Source organism: Poromitra crassiceps, assembly GCF_964638095.1.
Source record: "Poromitra crassiceps genome assembly, chromosome: 9".
NCBI lineage: Eukaryota > Metazoa > Chordata > Actinopteri > Beryciformes > Melamphaidae > Poromitra > Poromitra crassiceps.
The window spans coordinates 19,287,347-19,303,431 of NC_139630.1; the positions used below are offsets into that span (position 1 = coordinate 19,287,347).

General features: G+C 42.0%; 2 protein-coding genes across 2 annotated transcripts in view; one reads left to right on the forward strand and one right to left on the reverse strand.

Moving 5' to 3' along the window:
* Window positions 1-571: 571 nt before the first annotated feature.
* ccdc25 (coiled-coil domain containing 25) lies at window positions 572-12,386 on the reverse strand. The gene is made up of 9 exons (XM_083642554.1): window positions 12,242-12,386; window positions 12,040-12,087; window positions 11,830-11,869; window positions 11,451-11,502; window positions 10,789-10,864; window positions 6,857-6,960; window positions 5,583-5,785; window positions 3,288-3,333; window positions 572-1,076 (listed from the first exon to the last, which is right to left on the reverse strand). Exons 1-9 carry the CDS (start codon window positions 12,264-12,266, stop codon window positions 1,047-1,049), a joined length of 624 nt encoding a protein of 207 aa, XP_083498680.1. The 5' UTR covers window positions 12,267-12,386; the 3' UTR covers window positions 572-1,046.
* A 597-nt stretch (window positions 12,387-12,983) lies between these two features.
* LOC310782941 (N-acetyltransferase ESCO2-like) overlaps window positions 12,984-16,085 on the forward strand; it is a 59,464-nt gene continuing 56,362 nt past the window's right edge. Inside the window, exons 1-2 of the mRNA XM_083643727.1 lie at window positions 12,984-13,064; window positions 15,560-15,619. Coding sequence (XP_083499853.1) covers window positions 15,564-15,619 — 56 coding nt within the window. The 5' untranslated portion in view covers window positions 12,984-13,064; window positions 15,560-15,563. The remainder of the gene's footprint in view (window positions 13,065-15,559; window positions 15,620-16,085) is intronic.

The following is a 16,085-nucleotide window of genomic DNA, read 5'->3' on the forward strand; positions in this document are numbered from 1 at the left end:
AGCTATGCATTTCCTAGCTGCCAACAGGGCAATATCCATGTATTTACTTTGAATGCATTGTTTTTGTTTGGTTGTTTGTCCAATAGTCTTGTTTGTTCTTGGATTATTGTGTATCTTATGCAGTTTTCTTGTTTTGTTTTGTTGTGTTTTGATGTTCTTTGTGGGGGATATGAGATATGATAGTCCATGTATGTTGTGTAAATACCTCATGTTCTTTCTTAAAGATTAAAAAAAAAAAAAAAAACGACTAGTCGACTACTAAGCAGTGTCGACTAGTGGTTTTACTAGTCGACTAGTCTGTGAATGCCCTAGTATATATATATAGACATATAAGCATGTTCATTGTTCATGTTCTCATGTTCTTTCTTAAAGATAAAAAAAAAAAAAAACGACTAGTCGACTACTAAGCAGTGTTGAGTAGCTTAGTAGTCGTTTTTTTTTTGACTAGTGTTGACCACTAGTCAACACTGTTGACTAGTGGTTTTACTAGTCGACTAGTCTGTGAATGCCCTAGTATATATATATAGACATATATATATATATATATATACATATATAATGTATATATGGATGTATATCAACAACAAACTGAATTTAATGCATGCGCTGAATTGTATTGAATGGAACCTATGACATCATGCAACAGCAACAACCAAATCCAGTATGAGGAAGGTGAACAGAAGGTGATTTACTGCAGCCTGAAGCTGAACGCTGCTGGAACAGGAGCGCTTGTTTCAACGCCCCAAACTGCATCTTTTCTCTATCTGGCAGGTTTGTTGGGACCAGTTGTCCTAGGTTGCTTCTACAGTGCCGTCCCATTATGCGGAGGCTGACCCAATCGGCTTGGTTTGGAAGCGACGTTTGAACCAATTGGCATACAGAACAGTCCCGGGGCTGGCGTCGTCTCTCATTGGCTCGCTCGCTGCTCCGAGTGTCCAAAAGCAAAAGTGTCCGTTTGTCTTTGTACAATGTCAACGCACTGTTAAGAGGAGGCAAAGCAGCGGCGAAGCGTCCCAACAATACTTTGGATTGGTGGAGGACCGTCTTCACATGAAGTCATCAGAATCGTAGCCCCCCTGCAAGAGACACACAAGTGAACATAGCCAACGTTAATGCCATTCAACTCCAGGCCTTGACTCAATCAACTCTATAGAGTTCCCCACTGATGTAAAATTCCACAACTTTTTCATGAGTTTTCACAACTAATGTTAGTACATTACGTTAGAAACAGGAAGATACAGAGGGGTAGCTGAGGAGGATAGAATATGTGAATACTGTGAGTTGAATGAGGTGGAGAATGAAATTCATTTCATTTTATATTGTCCTTTGTATCATGACTTGAGAGAAATAACGTTTAAAAGAGTCCATACTCCTGAGCTAAATATGATAGATAGTGAGAACGGAGTTCTACTCGAATTTCTTTTTGATAATATTTTTGCATTCTCTGAATTTCTTTCTAAAGCGTGGGACAGGAGGAGAAGGTTGACGTATAACTGATAAATTATAGTTTATTTTTTTGTTTTTTGTTTTTATTTTCGTATAGACGGTTTTCACCAGCTGCAACCCCACAGCATTTCCTTTTTCTCAGCGTCTTCTTCTGTGTTTTATGGCGGTTGGCATCCTTAAATGTTGCATTACCGCAACCTGAATTGTATCAGCTTCACAGTGCTAACTATTGACAGTGTCCACTTTCTCAGCTGTTCAGGGGAAAACACTGACATAGCCTACTTCTATTTCTATTTTTTTTTAATGTAAAGATAGGCCTATGCGTGCAATAACGTACTGATAGTCAGCTTGTAACATGTAGCTTTTATTAGCCTCTCAGGCTAGCTCCCGATCAGACAACAACGCTTCCTACCCAGCGTGTGCACGTCTTTCCGACGGGTGGTTGTTATGGCAACTATCAACAACAACAACAACAACTACTACTAACTACTACAAGACATAAAGACCGAAATAGGCTACCTTGTTACTGTGTCTGTCGGAGACACGGCCTAACGTTAACATTTAATATGAGCTGAATATCAGCCTGCGCTCAGCTATGTATACAGGAAGTAAACCAGATATCCAGGTGGGTTGTGATGGTTGTTATTGTCAAGTTAAAACCGTCTATTCTATGTGCAGGTATGTATGAATGTATATGTATGTATATGTATAGGCATATTATGTCTGCATGTACTGTATATATACTCTTTTGCTCTAATTTGGGCTGCACTGGAAGCTTCTGGTTGGGTAACATACGTTAACATATGTTATGTTTTGTTAAATATTGAATGTTGATGTGTCCGATAATCCCATGTGGGATGGGTCATGTAATTGTCCTGACACGAAAATAAAATATTCATTCATTCATTCAGTACTATTCTTTCATGGTTTGTTAATGTTTGAGTGAAACAAGAATGTGTGAAATGAGTTGGAAAATACATTCTGCTATATTCCTGTTAAGTGACCCATTTGTCAAATTCCCCGATATTCCCTGAGAATTTATCCAATTCCATGATATTGCTGGAATTCCATAACCTAAACAGTCTACAAAAGAACAGCAAGCAAGACACCTATTGTCCAAACAACTCGTCAAGACTTTGAAGAGATTTTGCCTCTGGATGGGAAAAATGGCTTGACTATAGGGATGCACCGATATGAAAGTTTTGGCCGATACCAATAACCGATATGAACATTGCTGTTATGGCCGATAACGGATATTTACCGATGTCGATATGATCTGTATAAAGACACATTTGTATGATAATCACATTTTGTACATACTGAAAAACATGTAAAAACTGTGAATTTGAAAAAGTAATGCAGTTCTTTATCTTTATTAAACATTTGGAAAAACCATAGATTTACCACATTGTTTCCTCTCAATGTGAAGATTTTGGCTGATACCGATAACCGATATGAACATTGCAACATCAGGCCGATGTGTTAAAAAATGACTAACATCGGCCGATACAGATATGACTTCTGATATATCCTGCATCCCTAGTTGACTATGTAATGCCCCATAGGCCTGATCTTACTCTGATAGATTGACGTCTGTATTGTAAGGAAAAGATCACTCCCTAACAGTCCATGTTATTCTGCATTGTTTGTCTTTCGTTCTTTCTATATGTATGCGTTTCTGAAAAATACCATGTATGATACATACAGTATGTTAAATACATTGTATGGCAATGTGTAATTGATACCGATTGCCTCCTCCCCCCAAAAAAGGAAAAAGAACAACAAAAAAAGGCTATAAATAGGTGAGTGTTTATTCCAGAGGGAGACTTGGACCTGCTCACCTCATTAGTGGTCATGTTGTCGTCCGTCATCAGTGACGTATAGCTCCTAGAGAGGGAAAACCAAACGAATCAACAAGAGTTCAAAATACAAAATGTAAGTAGGATGTACAGAGCTGCAACCATTAATCAATTAGTTGTCAACTATTAAATTAATACGCTATTTTGATCATCCAGATTCTCAAACGTGAATATTTTCCAGTTTCTTTACTCGTCTGTGACAGTAAACTGAATATCTTTGGGTTGTGGACAAAACAAAAGAGATTTGAGGACGTCCTCTTGGGCTTTGGGAAACACTGATCCACATTTTCTCACCATTTTCAGACATTTCATAGATCAAACAACTAATAGATTAGTTGATCAAACTAGAAGTGCACTCAGAGACCTCTGCCAAGGCCAATAGTGCAGTCAGCTATGATATGTCAATGTCGTGAGTCGGGTCGGAAACGCTCCTAAATGTAATGTATGTGTGTGTGGGCTTCAATACCTTGACGCAGTGGTGAGGGCCATTCAGCCTTAAAGTCGAACTGAACCTGTTCGTCACGTGCATAATGAGTCCGTTTCAGAGTGAAAACAGTTAGTCTAAGATGACAGGTTGAGAGGCGGGTCAAAGTATCATGTCGATGATTTTATTTGACAATTCTGGGGACTGGATTGGGCTTTGGCCAATCCTGCCGTGTTCCGCCTCCAAATCGAGTGGGATTCAGTGTGTTGTGGCGCTCCCCTCGGGAAGAGCCTTTTGACGGGAGGAGTGAAGCTCAGCGAGCCGCAGGCAGCCAGCTGTCTTCGTGTTGCCGAGCGGAGAGTGCAGCACGTCGGCCTGGAATCTCCGAAGTGCGACCCCTGACAACCAAGCTCTCGGATGCGCGCGCCATTATCGCTGCTGTAAATACGATATCCCTGGAATGCGCGTTTTAACGAGCCAGTTACATTTCTTTGCATTCTTAGAGATTATAGTTTTTGTTTTTTGTTCATGTTTCTAACAATTGGCCAAGTTAGTAGTTAGTTTATGGGATAGGAATTCTGCCAGATGACAGGCACTAGGCGCCATTTTCTACTTCATTTGGAAGAGAAAATTATCCAGAAATGAAGATTTGATTGACAGCTGCATGTCGTGATATGATTGGTTGAAATTGGGTAGAAATTTGATAGTACTAGGTGACGTCAGCAAACTGTACATTACTGTTATCAATGAAATCTTGAAAAATGAACTTTTGATGTGAAAAAGTGTGAAAAACTAAAGAAAGTAGATTGTTGTGAATTTGTTTGCATACATTATTAAATAGGTGCACTGCATACCCAGGTATTTGAACTAAAAGAAAAGAAAAGTCATTTTTGGGTTCAGCTCGACTTTAAGGCCTAAACATACTGCTGCGTCAAAGCCCTCACCGAACGTGCCGAGGGATGCCTGCCGGCAGCTCCTCGAAAATGTGACTCGACGCAGCTGACGCGAACAGCGCGAGTATATAAAATAATCATGTAGATGGGGAGATAACAGGAGAGAGTGAAAGCTATGACCAAGTATCTGCATTACATTCTCTCCCTGGCACTTACAGTATATGTACTTAACTAACTTAACCTAACTAAGTATCCTGTGTGCACAAAGTCGACCTGTTTGGCTAATTTTCTTTTTGAGAAAGATCCTTTATTAATTTATTTGGGAAGAGGATTTACTCTGAACAGATTTGAGAACTGAACTGAAGTGAAGAAACTGCATTTCTAACTGTTGTTGTTTATTGTTTTCATTGTACCTCCAATATACAGGATATTGTGTTTGCATTCTCACTCTGATTATTGTTTGTTTACATTCTGCTTGGGGGTTCAGATTTATGCCATGTGGGTTCATGGCAGAGTGTCAAAATCTGAAAGTTTTAAAATTGCCAGGCTAAATTCCAGCTGGCACCCCAAAAACCTACAATCCACTACAGAAAAATTAATATGATTAACGTTTCTTTATTAACTGGCCCCTGGCCTCCTGTCATTTTGCAAAAGTGGCCCCCGGGCAAAGAAAGTTGAGTATCCCTGCTCTACGGCCCTTCCCTCCGCCCCTTGATCGGACCTGTGCCAAAATGTAATGGGTTCTTCCTTGGCCCCTGCTACATCCACCAAGTTGCAAATGAAAATCGACCCGTTTTTCTGTAATCCTGCTCACAGACAGACGGCACCGGAAACATAACATAGTTACAGCCCTATTTGGAAAGTGGTGCCAGGTGTGGTCAGCACCAGTCGTACTCTATAGGTGAAAACCCAACTAAGGAGGTGAATTTCTGATGAAAGGAACAACAGTTGTGAACCTACTTAAGTTCGTCCTGGTCTTTTTTCCTCTTCTGCTCGTCCTTCTCTTTCTTCTTCTGCTCCTGCAGCTGGGCTTTCTTCTCGTTGCGCTCTTCTCGGTCTCGGGACTCTTTCTCTGCTGCCAGGTCGGGGTAGCGCTCGTCTTTTGTCTTCTCCAGCCGGTTCGCGATCTCGTTGATCTTCTTCTCCACCGCCACCAACTTCACCTGTGCACCGCAGCAGGGCAACAAGTCAACTTTACTGCTCTGTGCTGTCAATAGGGTTGCCAACCATCCCTTAAAATACGGAATGGTCCCGTATTTGTAAACCAAAAGACGTGTTCCGTATTGAACTGATACGGGACGCGCTTTGTCCCGTATTTGAGAGACACTGCAGTACAAAGCTATTTGTATGAGTGAGTATTCATTCAGTCCACTGGCACCGCTGCCTCTCCCCCTATGTAGCCGGTGTCATGTTACAGCAGCTTGAGCGAGAGGCTGTGGACAGTGCGCAGGACACAGGGAGCACTCAAAGTTCCTCACTCACCAGGCATCACAATGCCATGTTTTTTCACATTGTCAATATATTTAGATGTGATAATAAAGGCTTTGAGAGCCTGGTTTAGGTACCTTGAAAGTGCTTGAATTTTACTCTTAAAAAGCTACAAACCCTGCTTACAAGTTACAACAGTCGACTATTGTGTGTAAGACTTATCACAGTAATCAGAGCTCCTCAGTCTAAATCCATACTTTTCAATAATTGTCCTTTTGTTCAGAAGATTTCATCTGAAATCTAAAATGTTTTTGCACTAATGATGTAAACTCTTGCAGGTCTGTTCTATTCAAAAGAATGGCTATGTAAAATTGCTGTTTGCACTGTTGAAAGAAAATAAGTGAATGAGTAGGCTACATAATAATAATAATGAGTTGGCTACATGCCAATGTGAAGATCAATTATATCAAAATGTAATTTGTACTATTGTTTGTTTTTCTTAAAATGTTGAACTTTATCCATAGCGTGTGTGTGCTTGTGTTAATTGTTAAATGGTTGAAGCTGAAGCCATTGCAGTTAACCCCCCCCCCCCACCCAGACAGCCCCCGTTCCTTATTTTCTATTTCAAGAAGTTGGCAACCTTAGCTGTCAATAAATATTGATGTTTTCATGGAAATGTGTTGCTAGGGAACAGTTTGAAACCTAGCTTATTTCCTGTCAGTTATTGTATTAGCAAACACTGCAACAGGAATGTTTAGGATGGTAACTTTATCAGAGGAAAGTGAGCTCTCTGCTGGTCTACTGACCTCTTTCTGTCGATGGAAGCCGATCTGGCCCACGTCCATCTCTCCAGTCTTCTTCAGGTTGGCCCACGGTGTGTAAACCACATTGATGTTGTTCATCTTACAGCCTGGCAGCAAACAACACAGTTAGCCTAGAGACAGAAGCTCAAACCACAGTTAGCCTAGAGAGACAGAAGCTCAAACCACAGTTAGCCTAGAGACAGAAGTTCAAACCACAGTTAGCCTAGAGACAGAAGCTCAAACCACAGTTAGCCTAGAGACAGAAGCTCAAACCACAGTTAGCCTAGAGACAGAAGCTCAAGCCACAGTAAGCCTAGAGACAAGAGACAGAAGCTCAAACCACAGTTAGCCTAGAGACAGAAGCTCAAACCACAGTTAGCCTAGAGACAGAAGCTCAAGCCACAGTTAGCCTAGAGACAGAAGCTCAAGCCACAGTTAGCCTAGAGACAGAAGCTCAAACCACAGTTAGCCTAGAGACAGAAGCTCAAACCACAGTTAGCCTAGAGACAGAAGCTCAAACCACAGTTAGCCTAGAGACAGAAGCTCAAACCACAGTTAGCCTAGAGACAGAAGCTCAAACCACAGTTAGCCTAGAGACAGAAGCTCAAACCACAGTTAGCCTAGAGACAGAAGCTCAAGCCACAGTTAGCCTAGAGACAGAAGCTCAAACCACAGTTAGCCTAGAGACAGAAGCTCAAGCCACAGTTAGCCTAGAGACAGAAGCTCAAACCACAGTTAGCCTAGAGACAGAAGCTCAAACCACAGTTAGCCTAGAGACAGAAGCTCAAACCACAGTTAGCCTAGAGACAGAAGCTCAAACCACAGTTAGCCTAGAGACAGAAGCTCAAACCACAGTTAGCCTAGAGACAGAAGCTCAAGCCACAGTTAGCCTAGAGACAGAAGCTCAAACCACAGTTAGCCTAGAGACAGAAGCTCAAACCACAGTTAGCCTAGAGACAGAAGCTCAAACCACAGTTAGCCTAGAGACAGAAGCTCAAACCACAGGACGGGCTTATGACTCGGGCTGACACAAAATATTGAAATATCAATACATCGTGATACCTCCTCTTGCAATACATTATCGGTACCCTGGCACCATATCATGATACTATATCGTGACATTCACCCTGAGAGATTTTAGTGAGCATTATTTTGTATCCCCTTCCTTTAACACATTCAGTGCCAAGGACGTCTGTGCACGTCCTAAAAAAAAGTAACGTTCAGTGCCAAGGACGTCTGTGGACGTCCTAAAATCATAATTCATATTATTCCATAATTCTGCTGTTTAAGGTCGTACCCAGCCAGTGAGCATGAATCCCTTCAAGGGATCACACGGCGCCACCTTAAACATCGTCACAGGAGCTGCTCCACCCACCTCAGATCCTTTACTTTGTACAGGAGACAGCGGAGAAAGCCGTGGAAACCGATGCATGCTTTCTGCCAGAGCCGTATATATTGCTCCGTCTACAGCGAGAGTGGGCTCGGCTGCATCCGCGCTCACAACTGAGCTCTTATGCTTCTATCTATCTCCACACGATTTCCTAGAAAGCCAGCATCCGAAGCCGAACGGGCCAAGCCTTTTCGTTCAGTCGCGTTTGCCAGCGCGCATCATTTCCTTGATGCCCATCAAGGAAATGATGCGCGCAGCAAAGCTGGGATCTGTCCGGGGCAAAAACAGAGTCGAGAAAGCAAACTCTGTGCGTGTGGGAGGAGCCCGCAGCTCAGAGGTGGAGAGGGGGGGGGGGGGGGGGGGGAGAGGGGTGTGTGGCTGCACAGAAACCACACCACACGCCACCACATCAGAAAACACCAGCCAGAGTCAGTGAATGTGCTCGAAATTAGAGTGCAAAAGGTATTCATAAAAGGGGCTATATCTTGGAAAGAAAAAAAAAACGACAGAAAACCCTTGAAAGTGCACTTTTTTGAGAGGCTGTAATTTCATAATGGAACTGTCTAGAAACAAAATTTCTTCTTTGGAAGAAGCAGGAGTGTTCAATGTTTCATTAAAGTCCAGCCCCGTTAATATAGCCATAATAGAAAAAATTCTATAGCTGTTTTCAACTGAATGGAAGTGAATCTGGCACAGGCTCCAGACAATTTTACTGAAGCGCTGTGGCACTGAATGTGTTAAAGACGACCTGAACCCATGTGGGTGAGGCTCGGAGACGTATCAGACTGAAAAACATCTTAAAACAAATCTTGTCTGAGATGACAGAGAGTTGAGAGGCGGGCCATAGCGTCTCGATGATTTGATTTGACAATTCTGGGGACTGGATTTGGCGTTGCCGCGTTGGCCAATCCTGGCGTCTTGCGCCCCCAAATCGAGTGGGATTCGGCATGTTGTGGTGCTACGTTGAGTAGGATCCACAGAGAACCAGGCAGCCAGCTGCTTCCGTGTGGATCAGAGCAGAGAGGCATGAGTGCTGCCCGCCGGCCTGGAATCTCCGAGGGGCCGGGGTAAGACCCGCGTACGTTAATGTTATCCTGAAATGCAAGTTTAACGAGCCAGTTACATGTCTTTGCATTCTTAGACATTACCGTTTGCTTTATTTTGTATGTTACATACAATTGGCCAAGTTATTAGTTTGTTTATGGGCTAGAAATTCTGCCAGGTTACAGGCACTAGGCAGCCATCAAATGAAGATTGATTGACAGCTGCCATGTTGTGATGAGTGGTTGAAATTTGATAGTGCAATGTGACATCAGCAAACTGTACATTACTGTTATGAATGAAATCTTGAAAAATGAACTTTTGATGTGACAAAGTGTGAAAAACTAAATAAATTAGATTTTTGTGATTTTTTTGGGGGGCATACATTATTAAATAGGTGCACTGAATACCCAAGTATGTGAACTAAAATATATTAAAAAAATGTTTGGGGGGTTCAGCTCGTCTTTAAACATTTTAACTTTTAACATTTTAACACAGTCAGTGTGTGTTAGAGGCAATATACAGTATTTGTTGTACATGGTTTCATGTCAATTCTGTGAATAAATACATAATTCCTGCTTTTTGCCTTTTTAGGGGTCTTTTTTCCTCTTCGGTTACACAGATATTATGACTCCTTAGATTACATTTCTTGCAATGTATCGATTATCACAGAATTGCTGTATCGTCGTGATACCATCATTATCGAGGGCAGAGTATCGTGAGAGTATCTTATGGTGAGTTACTCTGCGATGGCATGCCCGCCCTTACTTAGGACACTCCTTAAGTATTAAACAGACTCTAACTGATATGCAGATGAATGCAGTGGCCGTCTCTGCTCCCATTGTCTATACATGACAGTGTCAGGAGAGCCTTAAGCCTGCTTTATACTCACCATGCCGTGAAGGGCGCGGGGGAGGAGCGAGGGCCGCAAGCGTCAAATGACATCAATGTGTTGGGCGCTACCTCCGTAGGGCGCCCACCGCGTACCTGAAGATTTTTCTCACAGCGCGACCTCCGCACGGCTTCTCTCCAAACATGGCCACTTTCAAGCCACTGAGCCCTGAACACTGAGCTGTGTTTCCACCACATTTCTTGACCCATGTGGTAGGCTACACTTTGATTTGCAACTGTTTGTTTTTAGTCATTTCACCAAGTAAATGTGTTGTGTTGAGAGCATGATTGAGAGAGATTAAAAGCAGCACAGAGTAGGCTATCAGTGCTGAGAACTGAAACGGCTATTCAGTAAAAACAAGTTTGGTGATTCATTCATGTGCTGATGTACGGTCGTTTGAGAGTGAAAGCGCACTCAGTACTGCACATAATAGCGTTTCATTGAGACTTTTCACGGACTGTTCTCACTATTACCATTGCACAATACATGCTGATCACTTGGCTGATCACCTCTGAGTATAAAAGGATCTGCCCCAGCGCGAGGTCCTCGCGGAGCTCCACCTCACGGAGCTCCACCTCACAGAGCCTTGCTCGAGTATAATGAGAGCCTTACCTTGGATGCTGTTGTTTTTGACCAGCTGTGCACAGTCGATCAGCACCTCCTTGGGAATGTCATCTATGGTCAGACCCTAGAATAGACATAAAAAAAGAGACGTTGCCATGGCGATGGATTCAGATCATGCATTCATCAAATTGCCCAACCCTAATACCTAATTAAATATAGAGTACCGCAGGGATGATGTATTTTTGTAGGCTTCCCCAAAAGTACCTGCACTTCCTGGTGCTTACATGTAAAAGTCAATGGGATTTGTGTATGGGCATTTCGGTTAAATGTATGAAAGTTGAAGTTGATGAAGTTTGTGTTCAGCAAGATAATCTTCACAAATGAGGACCACTTTTATGACTTTTGAAGCGTTTTCTGACATTTTGTGCTAAAAAAAACGCATTCACGCTGTCCTCATTTGTGAAGATTATTTTGCTGAAAACACACTTTGCTGTTTCATAAACTTTTGTTAACCACAGACCTTATTTCATGCATTTAACCGAAATCCCCATACAAAAATCCAACTGCCTTTTACACCTAAGAGACGGAAGTGCTAACGTCTAGGTCTTCCAGACTCATTCCTGCTATACCCCATTACCATGAACACATATCTTCATCATCATCATCATCATCAGTATTTCAGCTTCTCATTGGCTGTGTGGGCTCCTCACCTTTGGCATTCTCAGGTAAACATGGGCCGAAGACAGTTTATCCACATGAAACCTGGAGATGGAAATAATGAGTTTGATGCTGTTCAGTTGAAATAACAACAAGACATAACAGACTTCAGTGATACTGTTTTAGTCAATTGTGTTTATGCACGCCTTGTGTTTACAACCAACATTAGCCCAGTATTTAAGCAGTTTCAAAACTCCAACTATCCATACAAAAATGTATCCTCCTGTTTCATGTGTCCCATATCTGAATAACTTTGTATGTGGAAAAACGTGACTTTATTGTGTTTAAACCAATGTACACAGCAAAGCTGATCAAACATGTTACAGCGGCTTCCTAGTAAAGGTAAGAAAAAGACCAGGCAGCATCTCTCACCAGATGTCTTCAGGCCAGCCATACTTTATTAGGTCCTCATCTGTAGGTCAAAACAACCTCAGCAAATTAGACGTGATTTGGCAACATGTCAAATATGAACTTAATTGATTGTTTACTTCAGTGTTGTTTACTTTACAATGATCAGAGATAAACATGGAAACACTGTGTGGAAAATCTTACAGCATCCAGCTAATAAAGAGATCGACGTACTTTCATATTTGTCCTTTCCCATATAGATAGTGTGGGGCGGATCCACCACTGAGAGAGAGAGAGAAGGAACCAGTTGGAAAATGAAGATGACATTATCAGTTTGCAGTGACTGACACACGCACGCATGCACGAACATTCATCTTAAAGATAGCATGTAGCTAGTTTTCTCGTTGGCTAACGTTACCTCTTTGGCTTTACTCACCGGCACTTGTGAAATAAAACACCATCTTGAGGCAATTAAAGTTATCTTCTAAACGGAGAACTGTCTGAAATCACGTCTATATATTTAACGAGCTAATAGGCGCTAATGATTAATAATCATAATCATAACGAACTGGCTGCATAGAGCTACTGACTCTGTGCTGTCACTTTTCGCATGGAGGACAACTTGACCCCGGAAGTTGTTGTTAGCTGCGTTAAGCTAGCCAGTGTTAGCTACTAGAAGGCAGGAAGTGGAGTAAGCCGATTGTTCAAAATAAACGTGTAGAATTGGTTACTCCTGGAAGGGGGCGCCCGTTCCATTAACGGCTTTAAGTGTTTTTTCGTTTAAGTGTTTCATTTGTTTTTAGCGTTTCATTATCTAATTTCATGTTCACAAATGTAAAGGAAACTGAACAATATTCAAATATATTGTTTGTTCTTTAGCCATCATTGTCAATGTCGCGGCTGCTGGGTTAGGAGTGATAGGAAAGTTTTGGAATATTTGAGCGAGATAAATGCTTGCTTTTGCTTCATATTCACCACTTCTATAAAGTAAACGTTGGAACCAAAGGTTGGAACGTTTCGTTAATTGACCCCTCTATTTTGAAGCCCCATGACAGGAAGTCTTACGTTTTTATTCTGACTGACTTGACGTTGGTGGTCGTTTCCGCTTCCGGTCCGGTCACGGTATGATTCTTCTTTGGTCTGTGGCGCGCGCTGTTCAAAACATTCTTCAGGAGAACGCGGGGGCAGAGACCCGCCAACTACACCGAGCTCATCAAACTTTATATTAAAACCTCTGGCGGACGGCACAGCTGAGCTCGGTAAGCTCCATAATACTTCGCATATAGTTGTTGATGATGATGATGTTTTTATTGCATTATGATTCGTTTAGTTAGTTACTGCGGCGCAGTGTTGTGTTGTTCCCAGGCGGAGACAAGTCAGCCTGCCGACTTCTCTAAACACTTACCTGGCACAATAAAACAAACATGTCGGCGTTAAGGTTCAGGTTAGCGTTAGCTCAGTGTCTGCTGCACATTTGATGTCGTTGGGTTAGCTTCTCATGCTGATTATCCCGTAAGATGATCCGTACTTACATTGTTTTGGAGGCAGATGACACTCAAATAGCGTCCCGCCAATAATCCATTCAGCCAGGCTCCGTGTTCCATAAGCACTTCAGTAGTGACGTTAGTTAACATGTTAGTTAGCATGTTAGCTAAGCTAGCTGACTGCGATGGCAATCATTGAATTAACGCTACGTCATTCGTAGACAAAAACCAATTCGCTAAATGCCATCAGCTAGCGTAACATGCTACCGTTGTAGTTCAAGTCAAGTCATGTCGTAACGTTATACTGATGACCTTGAAGTGGTCCGTTATAAACGGTGGCATGTAAGGACTAACGATACTCTTCCCAAAAGTAGTGCTAGTATTTACACACTGGTCATTTCAGATACGGCTCTGACATAGCTCCTTATCACAAGGCTGCCGATGGACATCACTTTCATGTCATCAACATCATCTAGATAAACATAGACTCATTTCACCTGAACTCTGCTGGTTTGTCTCAAATCTGTGTTTCCTGCCTCCATTTGGCGATGTTAAAAACAAATCAGTGCATGTATTCAGAACTTACAGGACTGTTGTTGACTGTAGTATACAGCAGGATAGTTTTAAAATAACTATATTCAGTTTAACTCAAAGATCATAAGCTGCACCACTACAAATTATTTCGCTAAAGCTAAGTGTTTAGTTGGCGTTAATCAAACAGCAATAGATAGCTACATAATGCATTCACTCTCTTTGCCCTGCTGCTATGTAGAGACGATTTAGAAGTGGGGAGACTCAACGCCAACTGAAATAAGTGGGTATACTGTACCTGCGTATACTCTGCACTACACCACTGCTTTTGATGCCTGAGATAGCATTAGTTAACGGTTGCCCTGGTGACTACCTTGAATAATCCTAGTCTAATCTATCTTCAGTGGTGTCAGTGAGGTCTTGAGTAAACCAGCTGATGTTAAGGGTATGTTCAATATGTTCACACGGTGTCTCATGCACCCCATTTAAAGCAGTTTTTTTATGTGACCTGTATCCGGATAAGTTATCTGGAAAAGGAAAAACGCATGTTAATGCAAGGTGTAAACGCATCATGATCAGGATGTGATCAGATCTTCCTGGTCACATCTGGAGGTAGTCTGGCTCACATTGTGTACAGATCTCTTTCGTCACATTTACACCTGGTTTTTAAATGCAACCATTCTCCAGACAACTCATCTGGATACAGGTCGCATTTAAAAACCAGGTGTAAATGCGGTGATGGAGTGTCACGCCAAACTCCTCAAAAACAGCAATGTAATGCTATGCTACCCTGCCTGCTGGTGGCCCACCAGTGATTCTCAACCCTTTTCATATCAAGGACCCCTGATGTAGTCCAAAATAGGGCAACAGACCCCACATTTTACCCTAATCTGAATAGATCTTAATTGTTAAAACTATATAATATTGTTCAGCATGACTCACGGTTGTAGGTAGAGGGATAACACTCAAACCAGCGTAGGAAATTAAAAAAAATATTTTGGGGGTAACTTTTGCCACCACTCTCTAAAAATTGGGGGCATTTACCAAATTTTGACGGCACTTTAAAAAATAGTCATTGGTGTATAGAGTTGCTAAAGCGTAGTGTGAACAACAGCGCTGTTGGTGTGAATGTGTTCTTCATCTTCTGTCAACCAGCGTGCAGGTGCTGAGTGTGTGTTAGAGATGGAAATTAAATTAATTTAATGGAGAAAAAAAACATCAAAATATTGGCGTCAATTTTTCCCTGGAGGTTTTTAGGGGCATTCTGAGATTTCTTGGGCGCATTTTTGCCCTTGCCCCTGGCTAAATTCCCACACCGACTCAAACTATGATTAAAATCATTGTTTCTTCTACAGTGTCCGTTTGTGTCGACGTGGTGTAAATTAAATACTCTTGCACCTGATTCAAGTAAGGGCTGCACATTCTCATGACACCTTACTTAATGGGAATGTTCTTGACACTGAGGATAGCCTACGGCTGAAACGTTTGTCTAGTTGCTGCTGTGCAGAATAAACTTTGTGTAAATCTACTTGTGAGTGCTGCCGTGGTCTATTGCTTATAGACTCCTATTATCTTCACCTTTCTTAATGGGACCAGGTGTGCAAGAGTAGAATTGGAGCTAAAAGTTTCAGGACAGGGTTGAGAAACACTGATCCGTTAGAGCTGTTTATCTGTTGTGCCTTCAGGTAGAAATGAATAATAGCTGCTAATGTTGTGCTGTATGTGCCGGTGGTTTTCAGGAACATGATGATACCTGTTACCAGTAGGAAGAGAAAGCTCCCCTCTTTGGACTGTGACAGGTGAGCCATCAGCACATATGATTTATTTCAAAGCTGCATTCAGCGACGTTTTTCTGTTCAAATAAGTGTTAAATATGTCACCTTCTCTGCACACATACGCACATTTTGAGAGTAAGCCAGCCAGACAAAGACTTTCAAAGCACTTAAATTCAGCTATGTTTTTGTGGTTAAATAATGTAAGTGTTAAATGGCTCTATATTCTGACAGCAATCACTGAAATAGAGTGTTTGGTCAGTGACTTGAAACCCCCACGGCTGTCCTCTATCTCTCTCATGTAGCCCTGTAGGCTGGGCGGACGTATCTCCTAACCGTAACTCGTAGAGACTCACTGATGGCAGCATTGAATTCGGCGGGGGAAAATACATAAAAGTCCTTCATAGGGATCGCGATCTGACCTTCCATTTCCAAGAAAATGTCAACTTTCCTCTGATTGGATAGTTTGAGGTCGGCGCCAATTTTCATCCAA